Source organism: Dasypus novemcinctus, chromosome X (assembly GCF_030445035.2).
Source record: "Dasypus novemcinctus isolate mDasNov1 chromosome X, mDasNov1.1.hap2, whole genome shotgun sequence".
NCBI classification, from domain to species: domain Eukaryota; kingdom Metazoa; phylum Chordata; class Mammalia; order Cingulata; family Dasypodidae; genus Dasypus; species Dasypus novemcinctus.
In genome coordinates, this window is record NC_080704.1 from 118,442,865 (window position 1) to 118,466,471 (window position 23,607).

The 23,607-nt window shown below is 45.5% G+C and overlaps 2 protein-coding genes across 4 annotated transcripts in view; one reads left to right on the plus strand and one right to left on the minus strand.

The window, feature by feature from the left end:
- TMEM164 (transmembrane protein 164) overlaps window positions 1-8,473 on the plus strand; it is a 272,538-nt gene extending 264,065 nt beyond the window's left edge. For all 3 annotated transcript variants that reach the window (XM_058291368.2, XM_058291367.2, XM_058291369.2), the window contains exons 6-7: window positions 2,238-2,338; window positions 4,025-8,473. In XM_058291368.2, coding sequence (XP_058147351.1) covers window positions 2,238-2,338; window positions 4,025-4,231 — 308 coding nt within the window. In that variant the 3' untranslated portion in view covers window positions 4,232-8,473. The remainder of the gene's footprint in view (window positions 1-2,237; window positions 2,339-4,024) is intronic.
- Window positions 8,474-18,762: 10,289 nt separating this feature from the next.
- AMMECR1 (AMMECR nuclear protein 1) overlaps window positions 18,763-23,607 on the minus strand; it is a 110,113-nt gene continuing 105,268 nt past the window's right edge. The window contains exon 6 of the mRNA XM_004471829.5: window positions 18,763-23,182. Coding sequence (XP_004471886.2) covers window positions 23,068-23,182 — 115 coding nt within the window. The 3' untranslated portion in view covers window positions 18,763-23,067. The remainder of the gene's footprint in view (window positions 23,183-23,607) is intronic.

The window sequence follows — 23,607 nt, forward strand, 5'->3', positions numbered from 1 at the left end:
ATGATTACTGTTGCTTTCCTGGTGGTTTTTTCCGCCTAGACATCTCTTAGAGGTGTTCACTCTTCTCCATCCCTAGTGCTATCACCTTCAAAGGTCATCTTCACTCTTCAGGTTCCTGCAGCACTCTCCTTATCACTCTCTCTGCCTTGACTCTCGCTGCTGCACTCCATTCTCTACACGTTAGCCAGGGGATAATCTTTTTCAATCATGTGTCTGTGTCACATCACTTCCCTATTTTAAACCTTCCACTGCTTTCTGTGGCTCTACAGCAGAGCTCAAAAGCTGGCCACCCATGGGCTGAAATCCATCCAGAAGACATTTTTTGTTTCGTCCATTGATCATTCTTAAATCATTTTGAGTGCATTGCCAACATTTCAGAAAATTCCACATAAAAATTCATATTTCTGGCTTCCCTCGCAAAAGTAAAAAATTTAACAACTCTGAGCCAACATCCCTGCAGGGCAATGATTGGATGGGGCTGAGTGGCGGTTGCCCCCTTTAGAAGGGGAATGAGCTTGACAGTTTCCCACAGTCTCTAGCATCCTCTTATGTCTCTTTTTGAACCTGATGACTCCCCTGCTTCCCATTACCTGCCTGAGACTTGAGGAATTTGGACTCTCTTCACCCTGCTGCTCAGGATGAAGTCCCACCCCCTCAGCATGGTTCTGATGGTTCTACATGGCCTGACCTGGACAAGACCAGCCCTATCAACCTCTGATTCTCAGCCCTGCCTCCTGCCCCCTCACACTCTCCCCTGTGGCCCCACTAAACTCTTAGCCATAGTTCTCTGAAGCCACAGTATCACTCATGTCTGTACCTTTGTGCAGGTGGCTGCTTTGGAATGCCTTTCCCCGCCCTAAGTCATCTTTGTCCTTCAGGACTGTGCTCTGGTGCTACTCTCCCAGAAAGCATTTCCTATGCCCCCATCTTTTCCAGGCTGGGGTCTGTTCTCCCATGATATGTGGTACAGACTAACCATCCCCCCATCACACTGTGTTGTACTTGTTGACTGGCCTGTCTGTCTCCCCCACCAGATTGTGTACTTGAGACTGCAGGGAGCCTGTCTTCTGTATCTTTGTGTCCCCAGAGTTTTTCAAAAAGCTTGGAATATAATAGGTGTCTAATAACTGTTGAATGAATGCATGAATCAATGAAAGACTGACTTGGGTGAAAATACTGCTCTGGGCTGTGATGCCACCACCTATCGTTTCACTCTGGAGTGAAAGTAATCCCCTCTGCTTCCCCACGCAGTGTGGCATCCCAAACATCCTGTAAGCCCTGCTCTGTCAGCTCTTGTGCCACCTCAGCTCCCTATCTGCAAGCTCTAGAATACACCCAGGCCTACTGAGATGGTGGTTCATAGTGGTGATAGAGGGAAAATATATCATTTTTGGTGTTCCAGGGGGAGGGAGAAGGTTGTCTAACAGTTGGGGAAATGGCACAACCATTGGCTATGGCATATTCTTTAGTTATTTTAATAATAATGATGATAATGATAACATTTAATCCTCATTGAACACTTACATTGTAACAAACCTTATACTAAGAGCTCACAGTACTATTTCATTACTCATAACAACCCTAAGAAGTAGGTGGTACATTTTTTGCCACTTATAGAAGTAACTGAGGTTCGGGGAGTTTAAACATTTCCAAAGTCATACAGCCAATAAGTGGCACAGTTAGGATCTGAATGCAAATGTGACTTCAAAATGAATACTCTCCAACACTGTGCCGTACTTCCCCAATAACATTTCTCTTTAGAAACTTGCAAAAATGATTAAAATACATGTGAAAATGAAGGATACATAATGATATATACAGCAAGATTCCCAATATTAATTTTAAAAAAGAAAATCCTAAGACATAGAAAAATGACCAAGGAAACATACCAGTGTATTAGCACCGGTTGCACTGGGGTAGTGGAGTACTGGGAATTTTTGTCATCTTTTCCTCCATCTTGTTTCTACTCATTAATATTTTCTAAATATCCTTTAATGAGTAGGTACCACTTTTATAATAAAGGAAACCTTCTCTTTTGCATGACCTCCACATCGAGTGGAAGAACAGAGGTTGAGAAGGGGCTGATTTGAGTACCCAGCTGATCAATGTCTCAGCAGCTATTGCTGGTCAGCGGCAAGGGGACCCCCATCAGGCAGCAGCTGGGAACGCAGCCATGGGGCAAAGGAGAAGAAGTTGGTCACTGTTCTGCTGTCTTAGTGTTTCCCCTTTTTTTCTAGGTGCTTACACCCCTGAACCCCTCAGCAGTTTCTGGTGGGCCCTTCTCTCAACTGGCCTCATGTTCTTTTACCACTTCAGCGTCTTGCAGATCCTGGGCCTGGTAAGTTTGGTTATATCCCCTTCTATCCTATTCCCTCTGTGTGGAGTTCTCCACAAATCTTGATAATCCCGGTTGGCGCTGCTATATCATTTTGTTTTGAAATTACAAGTTGCTAAAGTCCAGGATGTCAGATTGTTGTGTCTGGGTTGCTGATTTATGATCCACAGCCTTGGCCTCTCTGAAGAGTTTTCGGAATCCTTCAGTAATAACTGTTGCTTTCATTTCTGGGGAGGCAAGGATACCTTTCATTCATGGCCACTTGGGTTGGAACAGTGAGCTGTACCTGGAAAGTGGTTCGCTGTGGACACCATGGGAAGGCAGGACCCTTACCCTGGCCCTAGGTCAGGGTCCTCGCTGGGCCTACTCCCAGACTCTGGAGAAGACTCTGCCCAGAGCTGTGTGGCCAGTGGAAGTGCAGTGTTGAGGAACTCCTGTGGCATTCTGGGGTGTTCAGAACTGCCTGGAGTGTGGAGAATGGTCGGTCTCAGTAGCTGAGTTATCCAGAGCTCAGGATTGTTGAGTACTTGGGTGTATATTGGCAACAAAGTGAGGAAGAAGAGCTTAGGGCTGGGGCTGGGGATGAGGAGACTCTAGTGCAAGTCCTGTCTCCGCCACTGACTTGAGTGAGTCACCTTGCTCTCCAAGGCAGAGTTACTTATCCCTCTGTGACATGGTGAGAAAGCATTAACCTCCCTGAGGACGTGTCTCTCATGTAAATGGGCTTGAACGTCTTAAGAAGGCAGGTGCTATGGCTGTCCTTTGGGGCAGGAGTGGCGTGTCCAATTTGTGTATGAGCAACATTAATGTAGCACTAGCCGTGTGGAGCCTTACGCGACCTAGTGTGATTAGGGCATGGAGCCAGTCACGCTTGCCTCTGTCACTTTCTCTTCCCCACCCTGGTGTATTGCTCTACTCTGTGGTCTGCTGGGGGTAGGGGAAGGTGAGGGGGATTTGAGCTCTGTGCCAACTGTGTGAATGCTTCTTGCACCCTGGGGAGGAATCGTTGTGACCTTCACACCCTCACTTCCTGCTGCTCTCCCCTGGGAATTCTTTATTCCAGAAGAGACAGTGTCCTGGTGTCACCAGACATATCAGGCTTAGGCCATGCCTCCTCCAGGGTAGGTTCTGCTCACCCCATTTCTTGCCATAATCTTCCATCCATTGTTCATGCATCTGTTCAGGTGCCATTGCCCTCATGAGATTTCTGAGGACCCCAGTGCCCATTGCTCTAAACTCCTCCATTCTCCTCATAGTGTAGAATACCCAGTGAGTACCATCTGGTTTGAGGTCAGCTGTGACAGACTGATCACCACAACTTGACTGATTGCCAGTTATGTGGAGGCAGGGACCAGGCCGTTCACTGCTCTTCTATTCTACAATTCCTCTCTGGAGACGAGGCAAATAATAGATGCTTAGGAATGGCAGCAGGCTCTGGGCCCTGCCAGAAGGCAAGATTCTGAGCAGAACCAAACAGTCTTTCCTCTGGACAGCCTCTCCCCATCACTTCCAGAGGGTTCTAGTCTTGACCCTCTCTGAAAACTGAGGGGAGAGAAACCCCTTTATTAGCAGGTGGGGATTTGTCGATCCCTCCTTGTCTACTCCATTAGGTAGAAGTGGCTGAGCTGGCAACAGCCAGAGAAAGCCTAAGGTTGGCGAATGCTCATTCTACCTCCCTTGTCCCTGCAGGTCACCGAAGTGAATTTGAACAACATGCTGTGTCCGGCCATCTCAGACCCATTCTACGGCCCCTGGTATCGCATCTGGGCCTCGGGACACCAGACTCTCATGACCATGACCCACGGGAAGCTGGTCATCCTGTTCTCATACATGGCTGGGCCCTTGTGTAAATATCTGCTGGATTTGCTAAGGCTTCCAGCCAAGAAAATAGACTGAAGGTTCTTTGTTTGCTTTGTTTTGTTTTGTTGTTTTCTGTTTTGTTTTTCTCCCTGAGGAAGCAAGTACTGACTTGACTTGACTTGGAAAACCCCCAGTTCTTGATGAAATTGGAGAGGGCAGTAGGATGTCTGGTGTAGTTACTTTTTCCTCCTCTCTGTCCCTTTCTTCCACCACTCTTCCTTCTCCAGCTCTTCCCCTCCAGAGGACTTCTCCTCGAGCCTGGGGTGGCGTGCTGGGGGCTGGGTTTTTCCTTCTTCCCTTTGGTTCTTTCTCCACTGCTCCTAGTGGCCTTACCTGGGGAGATTATATTCAGTGGCTCTTTCACTCTGCTTGTTGGTGCTTTAACAGCAGCTGGTTGAGGAGAAAGGGAACAAGCAGTAGTTCTTTGGGCATTGAAGTGATGAGATTGGGTTGCTTTTTCATTTCTTCACTGCCAGGGACCTCCAGGCTTAGACTTGGTCCCCTTCTTTTGCCAGCACAGCCCTCACTCTAAGGGGACTGAGGCCTTGTTTCTGTACCAGCAGCAAGCCCAGAGCTGAGAGTTCTCCCAGCTCATGGGTAATGCAGAACCAGCCAGAATCTTCCCACTGGTGTCTCATGATTAAAAGCAAGGGACCCACTAGCCATTCCCTCCAGGATGCTGTCTGCAGTGGGAAGTGGGGACACTGCCCAGCCCAAGGGCCAGATTCCAATGGTGGGGATTAGAGAGCTGTTACGATGGCAAACCCAAAGGCAAACACTGTTTCAGGGATAAAATGTCTACAGTTAATGCTGGGCCTGGACCCTGTGTAAGTTCTGCCTATGACACCTGAGAATTGACCCATATCCCATCAGAAGCAAGCCTAGAAATTCATCAACTGAAGTGGTAACTTGAGAAAACTGTTACTTGGATCATTCATCCCATTTTCGTTTAATGTTGACAATACATAAAATTTTAATTTTGAGTGCCTCTAAATGTCCTCTTTTGTTTTCTTTCTTTCACAGCCATTTTTGAGGTGTTTCTTTGTTTTCAGTGCTCGAGTTTGGAGAATCCTCACAGTGGGGCCCATTTTTGGAAGAGCTCTTGTAGATCCATTTTGTGTTTTCATTGGATATGCCAGCATCCTGGGGTTGGGATGATATAGCTCCTGCCAGTGTCATTTTCCTAGTGCCAGCTTTCTTTCCTCAGACACACTCAGCACTGAATTGTCTCACGTGGGGAGCATCACACGCTCCTCACCCTGCCACTCTGCAAACCCACGTCTAGGCTGAAAGGGAAGTGCTAAGGAATCTGATCCCCACTGATAGGGGTTCAAGGGCTCTGGAAGGAGGACCTTGGAGATGTCAATTCCAGACGAGAGCTCCATCCTGCATGCACCTCAAAAAGGGGACTCTGGTTGGGCATTGGCTGGATCCTGGTTGGCTCCATGTAAAACAGATTTGCTTAAGAACAGGAACGATCATCCAGTGACTTTCTCTGCTGAGCCTTCCCACCCCTCCCCTCTCCCACTTTGGGCCACCCAGTTGCCTGGAATCAGTTCCAGTATTTCAAGTGATAGCCTGTTAGACTTAGACTGGGCTGCAGCGACTCTGGTCCTGAGTTTAGCAAGTGGACCTACAGGAGACAACAGAGGGTCTCTCTGAGTAAGCTGGGATCCAAGGAAGCAGTCACAGATCCCTTAGACCACCCAAAATGTGGGGAGCAGGAAGGGAGAACACTGAATGCTTTTTCTTCCCAGGAGCGCCTGTGACTTATCAATTCCTGCAGTCTTAGAGGCTTAGCCAAGCTTTTCTTGGTCCTCTCAGCCTCCCAAACCCAGCACTTCTTGAGTGACTGGATTTCCCTTGCCCACCAGCCCACCATTAAACCGTTGCATGTATGGAGATGGCTGATGAGGAAATGTGCAGGGGACTCAGTGCCCCTTGGCCTTTTTTACAAAAGGAAAGGTTGGAAGGAGGTCAGGGATTACCTCCCTTGGGCTTGGCCCATCCCCCAGGCAGATGATTGTGCCTTAGCTGGGGGCCAGCAGCCTGGGCTGGGCAGCTCCTCGACTTCAGAGTGCCACAGTGGTGTGACTCTGGAGGCTCTTTCTTCTTCCTGGTCCCTGCAGCATGGCACAGGTTACCAGTCAGCTCGAGCTTTCCCTGTGTTGGCTCGCCTCCAAAATCTGGCCTTTGCCCCAGCTCCAGCTTGGTGCCCCATCTGGCTGATGATTTCTGCTGCTTGGATGGAAAGACGAAATCAGAAGCCATGTGCCTGGCATGACCAGGTCAGAGACAAACCTATTGGAGGAAGGTGGCAGTGAAGGGGAGTAGCAGGGCTACTGGGGGCCTGGTTGGCTCAGAAACGTAACCGTAGAAGGAGCAGACAGGGAGTCATGGCCTGTACTTGGGGTGCTGGGGAAGCAGCAGACATCTGAGAGGATCCATACCTTACTCTTGCCTTGGGCCAGAACCATGTAGAGAGAAGTAACCTAACAAGACATCCCGGCCAAACCCTCAGCAGCCTGATTTGGGATGGCCTCCATCCCCACCCAACAGCCAGCCTACTGCTGCCTCAGCTTTGGTACAGGAGTGAGGTAGAGGCATAATGTCCACACCTGGTGACCAGTGGACCCTGGGTTACCAGCTCCTCTCCAGGGCTTTCCTGGCAGTTCTAAGGCCATTCTCCATCCACCCTGGCCAAGTGGGTGGGAGTTCTTGGTGCATCTGAGAGGTATACAGTTTCCTTTAAAACAGCCCCAGAAAGAGAAAGCAGGGCGATCCCTCAAGCTGCTGGGGAGCCTTGGTCAAGGATCTTGGCTAACAGAACAAACTGTTCAGCTGTCCAATTCATAGCATCAGCTCAGAACAGCAGGGAGATAGTCACTCCTGCTTAGAATGCTTCCCCGCCCCCACCTGCCACCCCAAGTATTTGGTCTTATGCACCAAAGAAGATCTGGCCTGTCTTCCTCTCAGGAGCAGAGTGACATGCTCCTCTGTCAGCCCACAAGGGTGCTACTGTGGTTCTGACTCAGTCTCCCCAAAGCCAATATTCTCTCTTTCTCCTTGGACTTCTTAGCATTTACAGAAGCTGCTTGCAGACTTGTCAGGGTGACTGGGGCAATTGGTGCACTTTACTGTACAATACCTCATACTAGCTGTCAGATAATCCCGTTGGCTGTTGCCTGTGTCAGGGTTTTGCTACTTGTGACCATTAATACTTCACTATTCTGTAAGGTGGGCACAGTTCCTCATGGATCCCGGGTTGTCAGCAGGTCTCTGTGCACTGGCATTTGTGTCGGGCGGTACCTTGGGAGGGACCCAGATGGCTTGGGAGCTGCAGAAGGACCCTTCCTCTTCCTCCTTCTGCCAGAAATACTTCCCTGGATTTGTACATGGTGATACCAAGACATCTGTCCTCCTTGGGAGGGGGTTCTCTTATTGGTTTCCACTAGAGAAAATGAGAAGGACCACTTGTGAAACCATAGGACAAGACTCTGGTGCTGGCTTTGGTAAATCGGGAGCAGGCATGAAGGAAGCCTTTGCAGGCTCCTTTGCAAGGCTCCAAACTGGGGAGGGGCCTCCCCCACTGCACACCCTGCTCTCTCTAAGGTAGGTATAGGAAGTGAGAGGGAGCACACATTCTTGTGTGTATAGAGCGAGCCTGTCTGTGCTTAGGAAAACCTAATTGCTCATTGTTCCTCTTGTCCATGACATCTTTGTACCCTGGTTTGCTACTCATGGCATGAAATCAACCAACCAACAAAAACAACCACCATGAAAAACCAAACCAAACCAGGTCATTTCAAGCAAAGCTGTTGTTGTGGAAACTCTTGCTTTCTTTCAGTGTCCATTTTGTGCTGTACTCGAAAGAATTCTTCATTTATACTGGGGTTACTGTGGTGAAGAGAACAAGATAGGCTGCTCTGTAATTATCTCCACCAGGAAATCAGCAAATGCCCCTGGCCCTCTTAATCCCCCTGCCCTCCATCCTTCCTTGTTCCCCAGCTGGGATTGCTCTGCACTGGGCAGGCCCTCCCTGTCACCTCCCGCTCCCCCACCATGCAGTGGCTCCCTCTTGAACCAGTCTTTTAAATCTCCCTCAATAGCAGCAGGGTGAGCATTTTTGTCAGGCTGGTTCTTGGGGGCTCTGGGCCTCCACCAGTGTGTTTAACTCTTGGGGCATTTGTCGTTTGCTTTGTTTGGTAACACCTTTCGATTGTGCTGAAATGGTTTCTGATGTCACCTTTGGAAATAAAATGGTCATTAATTTGTGTACTTAGTGTTCTGAATTTCGGTCTCAGGTGTTTCTGTTGTTGAAGATCCCCAGATGAAAAGGAACCCCTCACCGTGGGACTTCACTGTTACAATGTTTTCTTCATTTACTATTATTAAAAGGTTTATGAGAACCCAGAAATCTTGGCTTTGCTTCCCAAAACCCTCTTGGAATGCCCACTATTTTGAAATGTGAAAGAAGGGGCTCTTTTTCCTCCACCCCATGGTGGGCCAACCAAAGGGCAACTGGGCCCTCTCAGCATAGCCTTTGTGAAGGAGAAGCATGTGGCTGGATGGCCTTGAAGTCCCATATGTGGTCTGCTTCTGCTCAGGCTTGTAGGGACCCAGCAGGCCTTTTGCACTTAGTAGTGCTCATCGGCCTGGGACATCTGCTGGGCCCCATGGGGGTGGGCAGCCAGGCTGGATGACTGAGTTGGAGAAGGTAGCTTTGCAGGCAAACATCTTCAGGCTCTCTCAACCCAGGTTTACTTAGGGCCTGCTGTGTGCCAGCATGGTCCAGCACAGATCAGACTGTACCATGGGGACAAGAGAACAAGATAACCCTGCCCTTTGGAAACAATGACCTGCCTTTTCAAAGCTACCTAATGAGCATCCCATAGTGACCACGATTAGCCTGGCCCTCCTTTACAGCAGACAAGGGCTCTGCTTGGTCTTTAGTGCAGCTGCATCTAGAAGGGACTCAGCTGGCCAAAGTGGCAACCAGTACAGGTGGATCACCCCTTCTGTCAGTAGGCTATGAATGAGGCAGGGAGCACCCTGCTGCCATCCTGGGCTACAAAACCATCTGCTCGGGCAACTTATTTCATCTCTTGCTGCTCTGGGTTCTCCATCTGCAAAGCCATGGAAGCAGGGCTTCTGCTATTTGTGAGGCATGGTGCTCATCTGCCTACACACATCGCCTCTTAGAATCCCCATAAAATTACAATAAGGTGACTGGTAATGCTGCCCCCATTTGCAAGGAGAAACTGACAAACTGAGGCTCATAGCTAATAAACAAGTAGCTGGCATCTGAAGCCGGTTCTGTTCAATTCCAATACCCATGTGCATTCTACTTTGCACCAAACTCCATTGCCTCTCTGGTGTGCTGGGATAGCTGGGTAGACCCCTGCCCAGCATCCTGCAGCCCTTAGAGAAGCAAGAGGAGAGCCAGGCAGTGATGTGAAAGATAAGAGAGAGAAGGGTAGAAATCATGGCCGTGTGAAGCCTTGGAACTGGGAAAGCACAAAGGCAGAGTCATCAAGAGGCCCGGGACACAAGCGGCCAGACAAGAGCTGGCCCCTTGGGGAGAACAGAAAGTCTGGTAGAGAGGAGGGGAGGAGAGTTGGTCCCATGGCCTTTCTGCTTGCCATCCTTTTCAGAAAGAGAGCCGAGTGCCACCCACCTAGGCCATCGCCATCTCTCCTTCCACCAGGCTACCGCATCTGTCCCTGCCGTCCATCTCTACTCCAGTCAATACTCCCCACAGCAGGCAGTGATCATTTCCAAATGCAGATCAAACTGCATCCCTTTCCTGGGCCCCTGACATGACAGGATAAGGCCCAGGCTCCCTAGTGTGGCACACAGGCCCTGGACACTGCCAACATCTACAGCTGCATCTCCTCACTCCCCACTCCCCTCCACCACCCCCCCCAAAAAAAAACAACCATGCACAGAGACCCTTGGTTTCAGCCAAATTGTACTTAGCATTTGCAGGCCATGCTCTTTCTGGCTTCTTTGCCTTTTGTTCATTGGGCTGTCTTCTTTGAAAATGCCTTTGCTTCTCAACTCTTCCCTGAGCCCCAGTCTGCATTAGGTACAATTCTGCTGTGCTCCCACAGCACCTGGTGCTGGATCAGCTTTCACCTTCCTGTTGGGGACACATTCCTGGTCTCTTTCCCACAGTAGACTGTGATTCCAACAGGGCAGGGCAGGATCTGATTCCTTCTGGTGTCCCTCAGCCCCTGACATAGGGGGACCCATAGAAAGAGCCCACTGAAAAATGATCTTATTCTGGAGGGCTGGAAAATGGTGGAAGGCACTCCTGGCAGTGAGGGAGAAACATTGACTGTGTAAGCCCTTGCCCTTCCCCTGCGTTTGCCCTGGTGAGGGACCCCACCCTGGCTCTCTGTGGGGATCTCTGTAGTTGGTATCCTGGGTGAGGAGGCAGTATTGTGAGGGAATAGAACAGAGATCAACAAATGGCATCTGTTCCACCGACCCCTACCCAGACCTCTGGGAGGTAGGGTGAGTCAGGGAAAGTGTCCAGGTGTCTTGCCTCGTCCTTGGAGGCTATTCATCCCCACCTAGGTCTCCCCTCTGGGCACACATTCAGAGTCGGTGCTGGCACAGCAAAACCTCCACTAGGCCTTGGAGTGTGTCACCTTGCCCTCCATGGGGTAGAGAGCAGCTTGGGGTGGTCATAGTCATGAATTTTTCTCTTGTCCTCGTTTGCCAAGGCCAGTGACATAACGGAAATATCAGTCTGACAGATGCGATGGGTTTTTACGCAGGGTATGTGTGCTTTGCTAACCTTGGTCAAAGGCAAGGCCGACCTAATCCAAAGCCAAGGACTCTGTTACCACCGGCCCGCACCCCTCCCACAGCCAGGTTGCACCCTTGGCGTGGATGAGCTGCTTGGCAAAGAAGCTCGGAGTGTCCTTGCGAGGCAGTAGGGAAAGACGGCCCCTGTTGCTAACGGATGACCCAAAATGCTTTGCCTTCCACAGCTGACTTTCTAGCCTCATTCAGCTCTTGCATCTCAGTGAGCTGTAGCCTCACCACCTCACCATGAGGCTAACCTTAACAAGGAAAGTGGACACTATCTTGACATCTCTCTGATAGATAATGGGGCCAAACCCTGAGACCCACAGGTGTTCTCTTTTCCAACAACCCATTCCCAGCCCCACCTCTGCTCCATCCACCAGTTCTCCCTGGTCTCTTTCTGCCCCTCCTCTATCCATCCTTGGTAACTGCGGGGGGTGGGGGGTGGGCTGCCTTTGCCGACTCTTCAGCTACTAGGGAAGGTTCTAGTAGCTAAGGGACCCAGGCTCTTTGCTATTGCAGTTTTAGAAAGACCACTGGCTCGCCAGTATTCTGCCACCTGGGAATGAAGGGGGCTTCCTGTGTACTTCAGGACATAACCTCAGGTTTCTAGAATGTTTGAGCTGAAAATGTACCTCTTCTACAGTGGTTCACGAGTTTTGCTGTGTATTAGAATTGCCTGAGGAACTTTAAAAACTCAATGCCCAGGCCTCACTTGGGCTCGTAATTCAAAGCAAACTTTTTTGTTAATTTTTCCAACTTTTAAGTTTCCAGGCTTTGACCTGACCATTTACACCAGTGTCTTTTTTTTTAAGACATACAATAAACCCATCTTAAGAAAAAAAAAGAACAGCAATACAGTTGACGCTCTCTTCCTCCAAAGGTTTAGGCGTGGTTCCTCAGAGCATCAGAGGTTCTGAGGCAGGGCTGCATTGAGGGTTGGGGGTCAGGAGGGGCAGAGTGGGTGGTGCTCTGGCCTCCCCCTTTGCTTCACCCTGAACAACTCCAATTTTTATGTTTGGTAAGTTGCGGTTCTGCCAATGATTTCCTTGGGAAAAGGGTTTTGACAGCAACTTATTTACACCCTCACCAGTTCCATCTCCAGCCCTCTCCTAGGCAGTGGTCACCCTGAGGGAGTAGAACAAGCGTTGGAGTAGGATCCAGCAGATCTTGGGTCCTGGGTGCCCTTGGCAAAGTCATCCTCTCTAAACTCTTTGTAAAATGGTCATAAATACCTTTATCATGCTTGTCCCACAAGGTAGCCATGAAGAAGCTAGTGAGGTAAATGGGTGCAGGGGAGGGGGGGGCCTTGGAAACTGCAAAGTTCTGTCCAGTGAAAGGGGTTCCCATTTCCAGACAATGGTCATTGTGCATGTTCTCAGAGGATGAAGAGTAGTTAGAGTTTTGATTGCACTCACCCATTGAGCCTTAATGTGCTGTGAGGTTGGGGTCTGTGGGTCTGTCGGGGCTGTGTGTGTGTAGGAGAGATGATGCGCCCATCTTAAGGAACTCTTCTCTATTTCATTGACTGTAAGACTCACGTTTTGTTCTCAAATTTTAACATTTCTAAAGTCAGAATGCATCTTAAAATCAATAGCAAGACAGTTTAATCAACAATGTTTTTCCCCTTTTCAGTGGTACATAAAATAACGGACATCTTACAATCTAAGACTTCTTAGAATTGATAAAATGCCATAATTAACTGGGAATACTCTTCCTCTACCCTATGAGAGTCATCTTCCTGCTAGAGAAAAGCCCTTTGGAAAAAGATATAAGCCAATTATCAACAGAAGCCTTGCTCTGACACTCTCTCTTCTTTCTTCCCTGCCAGCATCCCATCCAGGCCAGGCAAGCTTTCGGGGGTGGGTTGTGAAGCATTTTGTTGAGTTGTCTCTTGGATAGATGGCTCGTGGGACATGAGAGGGAGGAGGCAGACTGGGGGTGCCTGCAGAAAGAAGCCCACAAGGCCAACTGAGAGGGAGAATGGGAGGAGGCGGCAAGGGAGCCTGGAAAGCCAGGCCAGCTCAGCCAGCCCCAACAACTTTGGTTTCTTTATTTCCCAACCACAGCTTGTCCAGACAAGTCAGCCTGCCTCCTCCGGGGAACTCCTGGGGACTAGTGATTGCTAGAGGTGAGCTGGCAAGGGGGCAGCGAGAAAGAGCCAGTCTGTCCTGACTCCTAGGTTGACATGAGCACCTGTCTGGCCCCACAGAAGAAGACACTGATTTCCCCACCTCCTTCAATAAAGTGAAGAAAGGTTAGGGAGTGGGCCTTTCAAGGAAAAGCAGCACCTTGGCCAAGGGCAGCCCAAACCATGGGTGTTTCACTGCAGCTGGAAATTGCCACCAGCCTTCCCTTTGTCCTGTCAGCCTCTCAGATTAAGCTCGTCCCATTTAGCCTTTAGGCCAAGCTCTTCTAGAGGGGGGAAGGAGTGTTGGCAGCAAGATTCAGAGATACTTGGCCACAGGAAGCAGCTTTTTGGACATTTTTACCCCAGACAGCTTAGCAAGACATGATCAGCCCAGATTATAGCTGCCCTCACGTAACTGGGTTAAATGTTGGCCTACTTAAGGCCCTTCCTGCGGTGGCCTCCTTCAAAGCTGATGAGGCCGATTAGGGGACTATTTCTGAGCCCTATTCCTGTCCCTGGAAGCCTGGGGATGGTCCTCTCCTGACTAGAAAGACAATCACTAAGGCTGAACAGGCAAGGGCAGAGTCTGTCCTCCCTGTGGGAGTACAGTGCAGTCAGACTTCACATGTCCTTGTAAAAGAAAGCATCAGATAATGGCAAGACTAAGTCCCTAGATTTTGAATGTCAAAAGCCAAACTAACCCCTCAGATTTTAGGGAAAGACCTAGTCCTATACATTTGCCATCTCCAGCCCTAGAGAGAAGTGGCAAAATGGAGTGTTCTGTGTTAATCAGTGAAGTCACTATCCTCTACTGAGGAGGTTCTATGCATGGAGGGAGAATGTTACTTAAGCTCTCTGAGTCTCAGTTTACTCATCCACAAAATGGGAATTATAATAGAACCTACCTCACAGGGCTGCTGTGAGGATTAAATAGATAAGGCACACTACCTGGCACAATATCAGCATTTGTCCTATAAGTGTTAGATGCCACCACCACCACCATCGCCATGACCATCATCACCATCATCTTCATCCTCGTCACAGCAGCAGAGTGAATGGCAAAATTATCAGTTTCTGGTGCCTGACAAACCTGCTTTGAATGCTGGCTCTGCTGCTCTGTAGCTAGGTGGCCTTGGATAAATGACCACCTCTGTGAACCTGATTCTTATTCTGGGAAATGGGAAATACATAAGGCTGTTGAAAAGTATATAACATGTTCCTTAGCTCACCGTCAGCATTCAGAAAGTGTCGGCCAGGGAAATATTAAAAAGGGGTGAAAAGAAAGGCATTTCTTCTTAACTCTCAAGCACCCTAGGTACCCTGCTTGCTGGACTCACTGTGTATTGCCTAGAACACTTGCCCAACCTAGGGATCATGATTTTCTCTGAGGCCACCGTTTCTTCTGGAGTTGTATAAACCCGAGGAGGAAGGGCCAGTTAAGCCTATCTACCCCTACAGGAGTAATCCCATCCAGTCTGAACAACTGGACAAACCCCACTATCCCCTTTTAAGCCCCATCCTTGATGAGTACCAGGCACCACATATACTATATGAGATAGACAAGAGCCAAGTCACCAAGGTACATGGCTCAAATAACAGAGGTCACTCTGGCCACCCACCACTGTCCGTGACTACAGTACTGGGTAAAGGGCCATTGCTAAGGCCTCTGCCACCGGGTGGCAATGTCTCCATGCAGCATTCCTGGAATCTACTGGGATGTTTGAAGTAGAGAAAGTTTAGAGAAATGTTTGCATTACTCACATCAGGAGTGTCCTTCAAAAACACTCTTCCCGGTCAAAGACTCCCTTTCTATGCTGCCAGGATATGTGGGAGTGGAGAATATGATTGCCCCAAACAGCTCTCTGGCCAGCCCCTATCTCCTATGCTGATACACACAAGTCCACTTACACATGTTGACACATATGATAACCGTGGATCATCACAGAATGCCATTTAAATGGAAATGTTAGTTTCATAGAAAGTGACTATAGCAACTCCTAATTTCAAATCTGCCTGGGGTTCAGGCAAGGGCTGTGACTCTCAGCAGCTTCCTGTCAGTAAGATGTGATTTAAACATTCTATTGTGTACCAAATCAGCTTCCTGTTTTACAATATCCCCAATTTAATACTGCTTTCCTGCCTTCTCTATGTAACAGATGATTCAGAAACTTTGACTTCTCTTTCTGGGTGGGTTACCCCTGCCATCCTTCCTCTCCTTCTGCTCTAGAAAACTGATTTTATTTTTTTGCCTATAGAGTCCAGGATAGCAATTTTTTTAACCAGTGGGCATACTCAACTTCTTCTCCTCCTCAGCCTTTATAAGGCAGCTGCTTAGACAAAAGAGCCTAGTCTCTATCTGTGCAGTTCTTTCTCTCCTCATCATGGGAGGGCCTAGTGCCCTTCAGAAGACCGCTTCCCAGTAAGGAACACGACTTTCAGCCACCAAATGCCATTCTGCATGTATATGAACCTATTTCTTATGCAGTCACATAACTTCTCCCTCCAGCTACCTTGCACGTTCCTGCTAGGGAGCAAGACAGCCACATTGTAGGGACAAAGAAATGCCACTTCCCACCAGGGGCCGCTGCAACTATGATCTCATGCCTTTCGGAGGTAGAAGCCAGCAGGAAAGCGCTATAAAGCTAGCCTGGCCCCAGTCTGAATGACTTCTCCCAGCCAGCGGAAACTTCTCCGCCCCTCACAACTCAGCTCAGAATGGACTTCTAATTTGTCTTACAGATTTATACTATATTCATTCTGAAACCAAGCACTGCACGTCTAGGGAACAGGCACTCAATAAATATTGATGGATCACATTAAGCCTGGCATTTGGGAGGAAAAGGCCAAAATGGAAATGGATGAAATGAGGCCTTCCCAAAGGCTCTCAAAATAACTGGGCATGTTGGGCCTACAGGAGTGGTTTTCAGATTGTCCTGGGAGACCCCAGGCTTCTGTTGGAACTGTGTCCAGGTTTCCACAAACATCTCATTCAGAAAAAAAAAACCACATAATTTAAAAATTAATAAAAACCTAATAAACACCTGATGTATTATGTTCAGAGTGGTAATGCACAGAAGACCACCAGTGGGTTAGCAGGAGCCATCGGGTTGACTCATTTCTGTTCAAACTTCCTGCCTCAACTTCTTGTAAGCCTGTCATTGATTCACAGGGCTCTGGCAGCATCAGGGCTTTATAATTTAGGCCTGTACAGATCTGCTTTCATAAAATTAAATAAGCAAGACCTCATCCCTTGTCTGTGCACATCAGTCAGAACCTTTTGCTGTTGTATACCCAAAAGAAAATAGCAGAAATAAATTGAGTGCTGAGGCTATCACTGCTACTATCATCCGTTGTAGTTGTCAAAACAGCTTTGTTTTCATTAACTTTACAAGTAACTGAAACAACTTGTACTTCACTTAGAATAAACTGCCTTTAATCTCATATTTTTAACATGAGGTACTAGCTAAGATTGTGGATAAAGAGAAAAACGTTTCTTCCATCATGGAGAGAGGGAGACAGAAGGCCGAAGGGTTTACCAGCCCCTAGTGACCCGGATGCTGCATCTTAGAATGTCTTAGAATGGGAGAGCGAGCACAAGGAAGCCATGGCAGTTGGTGAGCACAAAGACACATAACGCAGCTACTGCCCCGTCGCATGCCCCAGACTTGGAGACCACATTCTTCATCTAACATCTGTTGAGCTAATTTAATCATCGGTCATGATGGAAATCTGCAGGTGCAAGTTAGTGTTTATATAAAGCGTGTACCCTTCACCAGCCTTCTGGGTGGGTTTCATTTAAACAATTTGAGATGCATCTTCCATACACTGACCATCTATTAAGGGGTCATTTTTTTAGACAAAATTATAGTCATGCTCTTGAGATGAGGAAGTGGAACATCTTCACAGCAGTGCTTGGAACTTAAGGCAATGCCCGCAGACTTTTGAAAGATTTCTTCCAACAGGCTTGGGGTTTGTACTGTGGAGCTGGAGGTACCAAGGAGGACCTTTTACTGTAGTAGCCAAAACAGCATATCCAGGGCCTGCCTCAGTCGCATTCTCCCATTCAGCTGTTCTTCCTGCAGCAAACAGATAGGCAGCATTCAGAGCCTAGATAAAAACCCACGCTTGTCTGGGTCCCGCCTTCAGAACTGCCATTCTCTGATCAGACAGTCATTCACTGGCTCTTATGGCTGGCAAATCTGAAACCAGGTATGATTTTCACAACAGCCCCCCCACCACCACCACCACCACTGATAGAACCTCTTGGATATGGTAGGACTTCCCATCAGCAGAGAGGAATGGCCTCATCCCACACAGTCATGCTTGCCCTCTGAAGCAGTGCAACTATTTAAAAAGGTGCCCAGTGGTGCATGAAATCTAAAGAGGCATTGCTGAAACTCTGGGAACACTTTAGATAGGTTGGGGTGTTCAGGCCACTGAGTTAACCACTACTGCTATTAAAAAAGGATGCTGTGGGCTCATTCGATTACTTAATACCAACCTGAACCTATTAATACTGTCTAAGCCATTAAAAAAACCTTCTGTACCATTAAACACAAGTGACAAAAGTGGGTAAACCCTAAGCAGATGGCAGCCTTAATGGAGCACTGATTGAAACCACAACACTCGTCCAAGATCTGAGATGGCTGTTTTTAGCCACTATGATTGACATAAGCACACATCATAAAACTAACACGGTAGTGGGGCTTAGGGACAGTATAACATAAAATTCTTCTACGCATAGTCACCTGCATTTAACCCTGAAATGTGTGCGGTGAAACCAAGACAGTGAATGATTCAGAAAAAGCCAGAAGTACTTCAACAATGTCTTAGTAGCCTTTCCATAGAGAACGCAATAAGGCAATAGAGGTAGCACATCAAGAGACACCTTTCTTGACACAGGTTCTTATCTGGCCCTTGGCAGTCAATAGCGTCCGTTACCCTATTCTAGTAATATAATTGAGCTCCTTTCCTCCATTCAGGCATTTCCCAAACTCACGGTTGGGAAAGGACTCATCTCATACCTATCTGGACCTGGAAAAGCAACTGGTAACTTTAAGTGAGTGGTATGCATCGAGTGTTTGTGTGAGTGCAAGCTCTGGGTGGCCACATTGTTGGCATTTTCAGATTCTGTCCTGCACTCAGAAAATGGCAAAGGCCTGAGAACAGAAGGGAGGCTTCCCACCTCATCAAATGGTTTCACTGCCTACCACTGTTAATGCTTGCCCACCACACACCCACCAGCCCACAAAAGGGAAAAATAAACCCCCAGCAACGTCTGGCTGATATGGAAGAAATTTGGAGAGGATTTAAGCACAGTGAAGCTCCCGCCAGAATTCATACCTGATGCCTTAGATCTGTGGCATGGGTAGACTGTCCAATAAAGGCTATGCTATACCTCCAAACCAGGACTCAGGGCTAGCCCTAGCCCTAAGAATGACATGGGCAACTCTTATGGCAGAGAGCAGCTGTAGGGACGTGAGGTTTCCCAAGTTCTAGTTTGGAAATAAATCAGTATCAGTTCCTTAAGCATATTATTTCAAAGTTCTCAACTATTAGCTTTTCAGCCAGAACTACTTTATCCTACGATAAAGGTTAAATAAAGAAATGACAAAAAGTATTTTGGTTTTAACATTTTATTGGGTAAATGATTTTCAAAGTAATAATAGTGTCAAAACTACTACAATATCTTTCCACAGCCATACTTTACAGACCCACATAAACCTTCTCATGTTTTTTTTCTTTCTGCTCATTTTTAATATTTTAAAGCCATACATTTCATATAAAATGCCCATTTCCAATAGTTTATTCAAACTATTAAGCAATAAAATGTGGAAGAAGTTGGATCTAGTTATACTGGAAGGGATTTCAGGTAATCTGTGATGTCTTATTGTAATCCAAAAACAGATTACTAAAAAAGAAGGAAAAGAAGAGCTACTCCAGGTAGCTTTTTGCTCATTGCAAGTCTCATGATTGCATCACCAAGAACTCATTATGCTGGTGACTGATTCAAAGTAATTTCAGGGAACATATAAAACACTAAAATAACTTAGAAACTAGATCCAAATATTTCAAAAGTAATCAACTTTGATATACAAAAACAGTCAAAGGTGGTTATAAAAGTTTATTTTCTCAGTGCGTCTATGTACCAGCGCAGTTACTGGGTCCAGAGCAAAATAAAAGGTTTATTTTCTTCTGAAACAGTAATAAAAAACAAGGAAAACGTATCTTTGTATATAAAGGATCAATGCTGGTCTTAAGAATAATGTAATCAGAAACCCTTAAATCGAGAGGCACACAATGGGTTTCTACTTTTAAAAAATAAAAGGAAAGTCACCAGTTTATTTAAATAGAGAAGGTGCTCCCACCCCTCAAATAAACTTAATTCAATTTAACATCACTAGCAAAAATCACTTAGAAACTGTACAAAAATAAAAAAAGTTAACACATTTAATCCTGCAAGGTTTTTGTAAGGACTGGAAGGCAGGCTTTTGGAGCAGCATTTGGGCATGGCTGGGGGCTTCTTTGGTTTGATCTAACACATGTAAGAGATGGAGCCTATTCCAAATAACAGTTTCAAATTTCCTGCACACTTGTAGACAAGAAAAAAGGCCAGTATACAAACTTCTGGTGTGCCAGGCATTGGGACTGTACACACTGGACTGAACATCTTATAACTGCTTTAAGTGGAGTGGGGGTAGGGGTGGGGGAAGAGCAAGCCTTGCACTTCCTCCATCAATTATACCAACCTCACGTGTAAGGGAGAATGGGAAGGGTAGCAGCACAGTCTCGTGCAGTCAGAAGGCCACTTGGAGGAGGAGGGGGAAACAATTGTTCTTTTAGAATCTGGTACCTGGCTGACCTTGTTTAAGAACAAGAAAACCCTTCCAGAAATGGAAGCCTTTTGCTACATACCAAAGTAAAATATATACTATTTTCCAAGAGGAAAAATACCCAGTTGCATTTGAAAACGGAAAACTTAAATGGAACTGATTAACATTTGAAAGGGGCTATGTAAACTTTGTGCTACTCAAATGAAGTTCAAGTATTACTTCTGAGCTGTTTAAAGATCACTGAACTTATACAATATTCTGGTGATAAGAGTACAATTTCACATTTGAGTTTCTGAACAAATAAACCACAACTGGCTAGAACACAACCTGTGCAATTATAATCTTTGAGTTAAAAAACACATGCTACATATTTCAACATGTTCAAAGTTAATTCAAACCACATATTTAACAGTTTTGTAGTACTATATGACAAAGGTGAAAGGGTCTAGCATTTGTTTGTTTGAAGCACACCTTTATAGTTTGTATAACACCCTTTACACTACAAAGTCTTTTAGTCAACAACTACTTAGAGACAAAAATGCACTGTGCATTAATTTGACTACAAAGAGACAAAACTATCCTTTTCCCCCAAGCCACAGTGGGAAATATTGCTGACCTTGTCCTTTGAAGCCTGCAGGATGGTTATTTCTTCAGTATAACATTATTACACTGGTAAGAAAATCTGTATAACATCTGCATATATCAAGGATTTTTAAAAATCTGATATGATTTTAGAGTCCGCATGACCAGTCACGTGACCTGCTCAAGATTGATTAGCACCGTTAAATACATAAACACATATATGTATGTATGAGTAAGTCTATATATACACACACACATATGTATGTAATAAATCTTTTCTTTTTAAAAAATCTTCTAACCATAAGTTCACCCAGACAAGGAGCCTGTTGAACTGATGAGATGATGGATTAAGATGGATTTCACAACAATATTGGTCTATTTTGTCTCTCTTCAGCTTGCCTGTTGTATTTTACTTATTTTTTTTTTTGCAGCAGACAGTATCATTCAGCTTGTGCTCAGTTTCCCTATAAGGGCTAGAAAAAGTTTCCATCAGGTAGCCACTTGTTTTTATACTGAAAGACTAATCTGCTCCAAAATGTTCCCAAGTAGACACTAAAGGACTCAATATCCCTTTCTAAAGCTCAACAGCTAACTTTTTCTGACTAATCTCTAGGCTCAATGGAACTGGCTACCGAGATTGCATTTCAGGCAAACAATTGGCTTCTTAGTTAAGGCATCACAACTGAAAATGATAATTTCAACAACAGATGCTGTGGATGAAGGAATACCAACAATCTTATAAGAATTCCAATCAAAAACTAAAGCAGTTTGCTTTGCCGCAACGGCAGGCAGAAGAAATTCTGCCAATTATCTCACATACTAGAAAAGGAATTTTGAATTCTCAACTAGCATTCTGTCACTTGTCACAGCATTATATGTATAACCTATACCATTTCAATAGTCACTGGCATTTCTTATAGTTTTAGAACATATATTCTGCACTATACTAATATTCATCACTTCATATATTGGTTTCTTATTTGAAAAGTATGTGTGTGTTGTATAATTCGAAAAGTATGTGTGTGTGTGTTGTATAAACCACATATACACACAGACACTAACATAAAATGAAGGTAATCTTTCTCCAGAATCTGTCATTTTCCTGGGGCTATAGAGACCTCTTACTAACATAAGGAATGCATCAGGGAAGAATATTCCTGCAAGTGAGCTGGCCTCTAACTATACCTTACCTAAATGCCAACTCCGGTTTTACAGGTATAATGATAATATCAACCTAGTAAATGTGTTTCTTTTAAAAGTACATAGTGCAGAAAGGGATTCAAGCTATTTCATAGTATTTCTGAAACTTCAATATTGTCCCCAAGACAGACAGACAAACATATCTGAAGTAATGGCATATGTGAACTTCTGTTTCACTAGATTATCTTTACCATTTCTTTGAATGGTAGCTAAAATTGTCTCTGGCCTAATGGTGACTTATTGAAACTAAAGCTAACAAATTTAAATTCATTTATAATAGACAAATGTCTCTTTTTGGTTATTTGCTCAAAATATTTTTTTTCCATTTAAAAAATACTTAGGAGTAAAGAATTAGTCTTATCTGTTGTTTCAGAGATAGAAACAATAAAATGTTACAAGAATATTTCTCTAAATTGCTTTCTTTCTACCCCCCCCCCTTAATTCCACTTAATTATACTCTTCTCAAAGGCACTAAGTTCTGTATCTGCTCTCTTCTGAATATTCACTGCTTTTCAAAAGTGACTTCTGTAGCATATTTGAAAGGTAGTTTATGCTTTCTCAAGACTGTTTTAAAGTTAATTCTATAAAGTGATGAGGGAGTCTCTCTTTACTATGATAACCAGCACATTAGGCATAAATGAATTCTTACTCTCTGTGACAAGCCTGTCATGACCTTCAAATGTTAGATCCTAGAACTAAAGTTCATGTGTTTTAGCCACGGGAAAAACATATACTTAAGGAGTGAAAACCAACATTTTCAGTTCTCATAAAGTGAATTTTAGAAAAATTCAAGAGTAAAATATACATACCTGAATTTGATACGAAGTACTCCCAACCTCAACTATCAAAACATAACTATCTTACTGAGAAAAAATAAAGAAAAACCTAAATAAAATCCCTTAAAACTGCATACTTTCTTCCATCCACAGTCAAAAGAAGGGAGAAAGGGAAGGAGGGAGGGAGATAATGAAGAAGGCAGGTAGGCAAGAAGGACAGAAAGACAGACAGAAACCTGATTCAGATAGCAAAGCAAAATTCTATATAATAGTAAAAGGAAAGGAAATCCCAAAAGGAATATATGCTGCAAAAAAAAAATCACTGAACTAAAATAATAAAACAGGATCTTACCAAATGCCATTTTCCTACCCGTTACCATGATGATCTTACTGATGATGCTGAAGCTTCACCATGGTAACGGAAACTATCATCATAAAATGGTACAATAAAAGAGATAGCTAGACCAAGAAGGGGTAGGGTCTCCTGGGAAGAGGTCTGCAGAGAGGCCCAATGACTGGTTATGCGGCTCAGTGTCAGGAATAATGGTTGTATGGTGGAAGGGGATGACCAATGCCATTTTGGAAATGATGATGCTGGCGATGAGCAAGGTATTCAGCATAGCTCAGGGTCATCTTTTCACTACGGTACCTGAAAGGAAGTCAGGAAAAAGACAAGGTTAACATTGAGAAATAGCTGACATGCCAATGTCAGAGCCAATAACATCATTCAGGATCATTTTACAGATGAGGAAACAGGCTCAGAGAGAAGCAGTGACTTGCCCAGTGTCTTTCAGCTAATAAATGGCAAAACTAGATCAGAACCCAGGAATCCAAACTCTTAGTCCAGTGCTCTTTTTACTCTACTTATTTGTTGTTTAAATTGTTTTTCTAGAAATTTTATTTCCCCTCATCCCCAGCTGGCTAACAAGGAAAAGGGAAGGCCAACCTATTATAATCATCATGTACTCATCTCATTCACTTTATTTTTTCTTTAGGGATCTCTTTTCTCTCTCTCTTTGACGATTCCTTTCCCTCTGTCTGCATATCTACTTAGGTCTCTCCATTAAATAATAA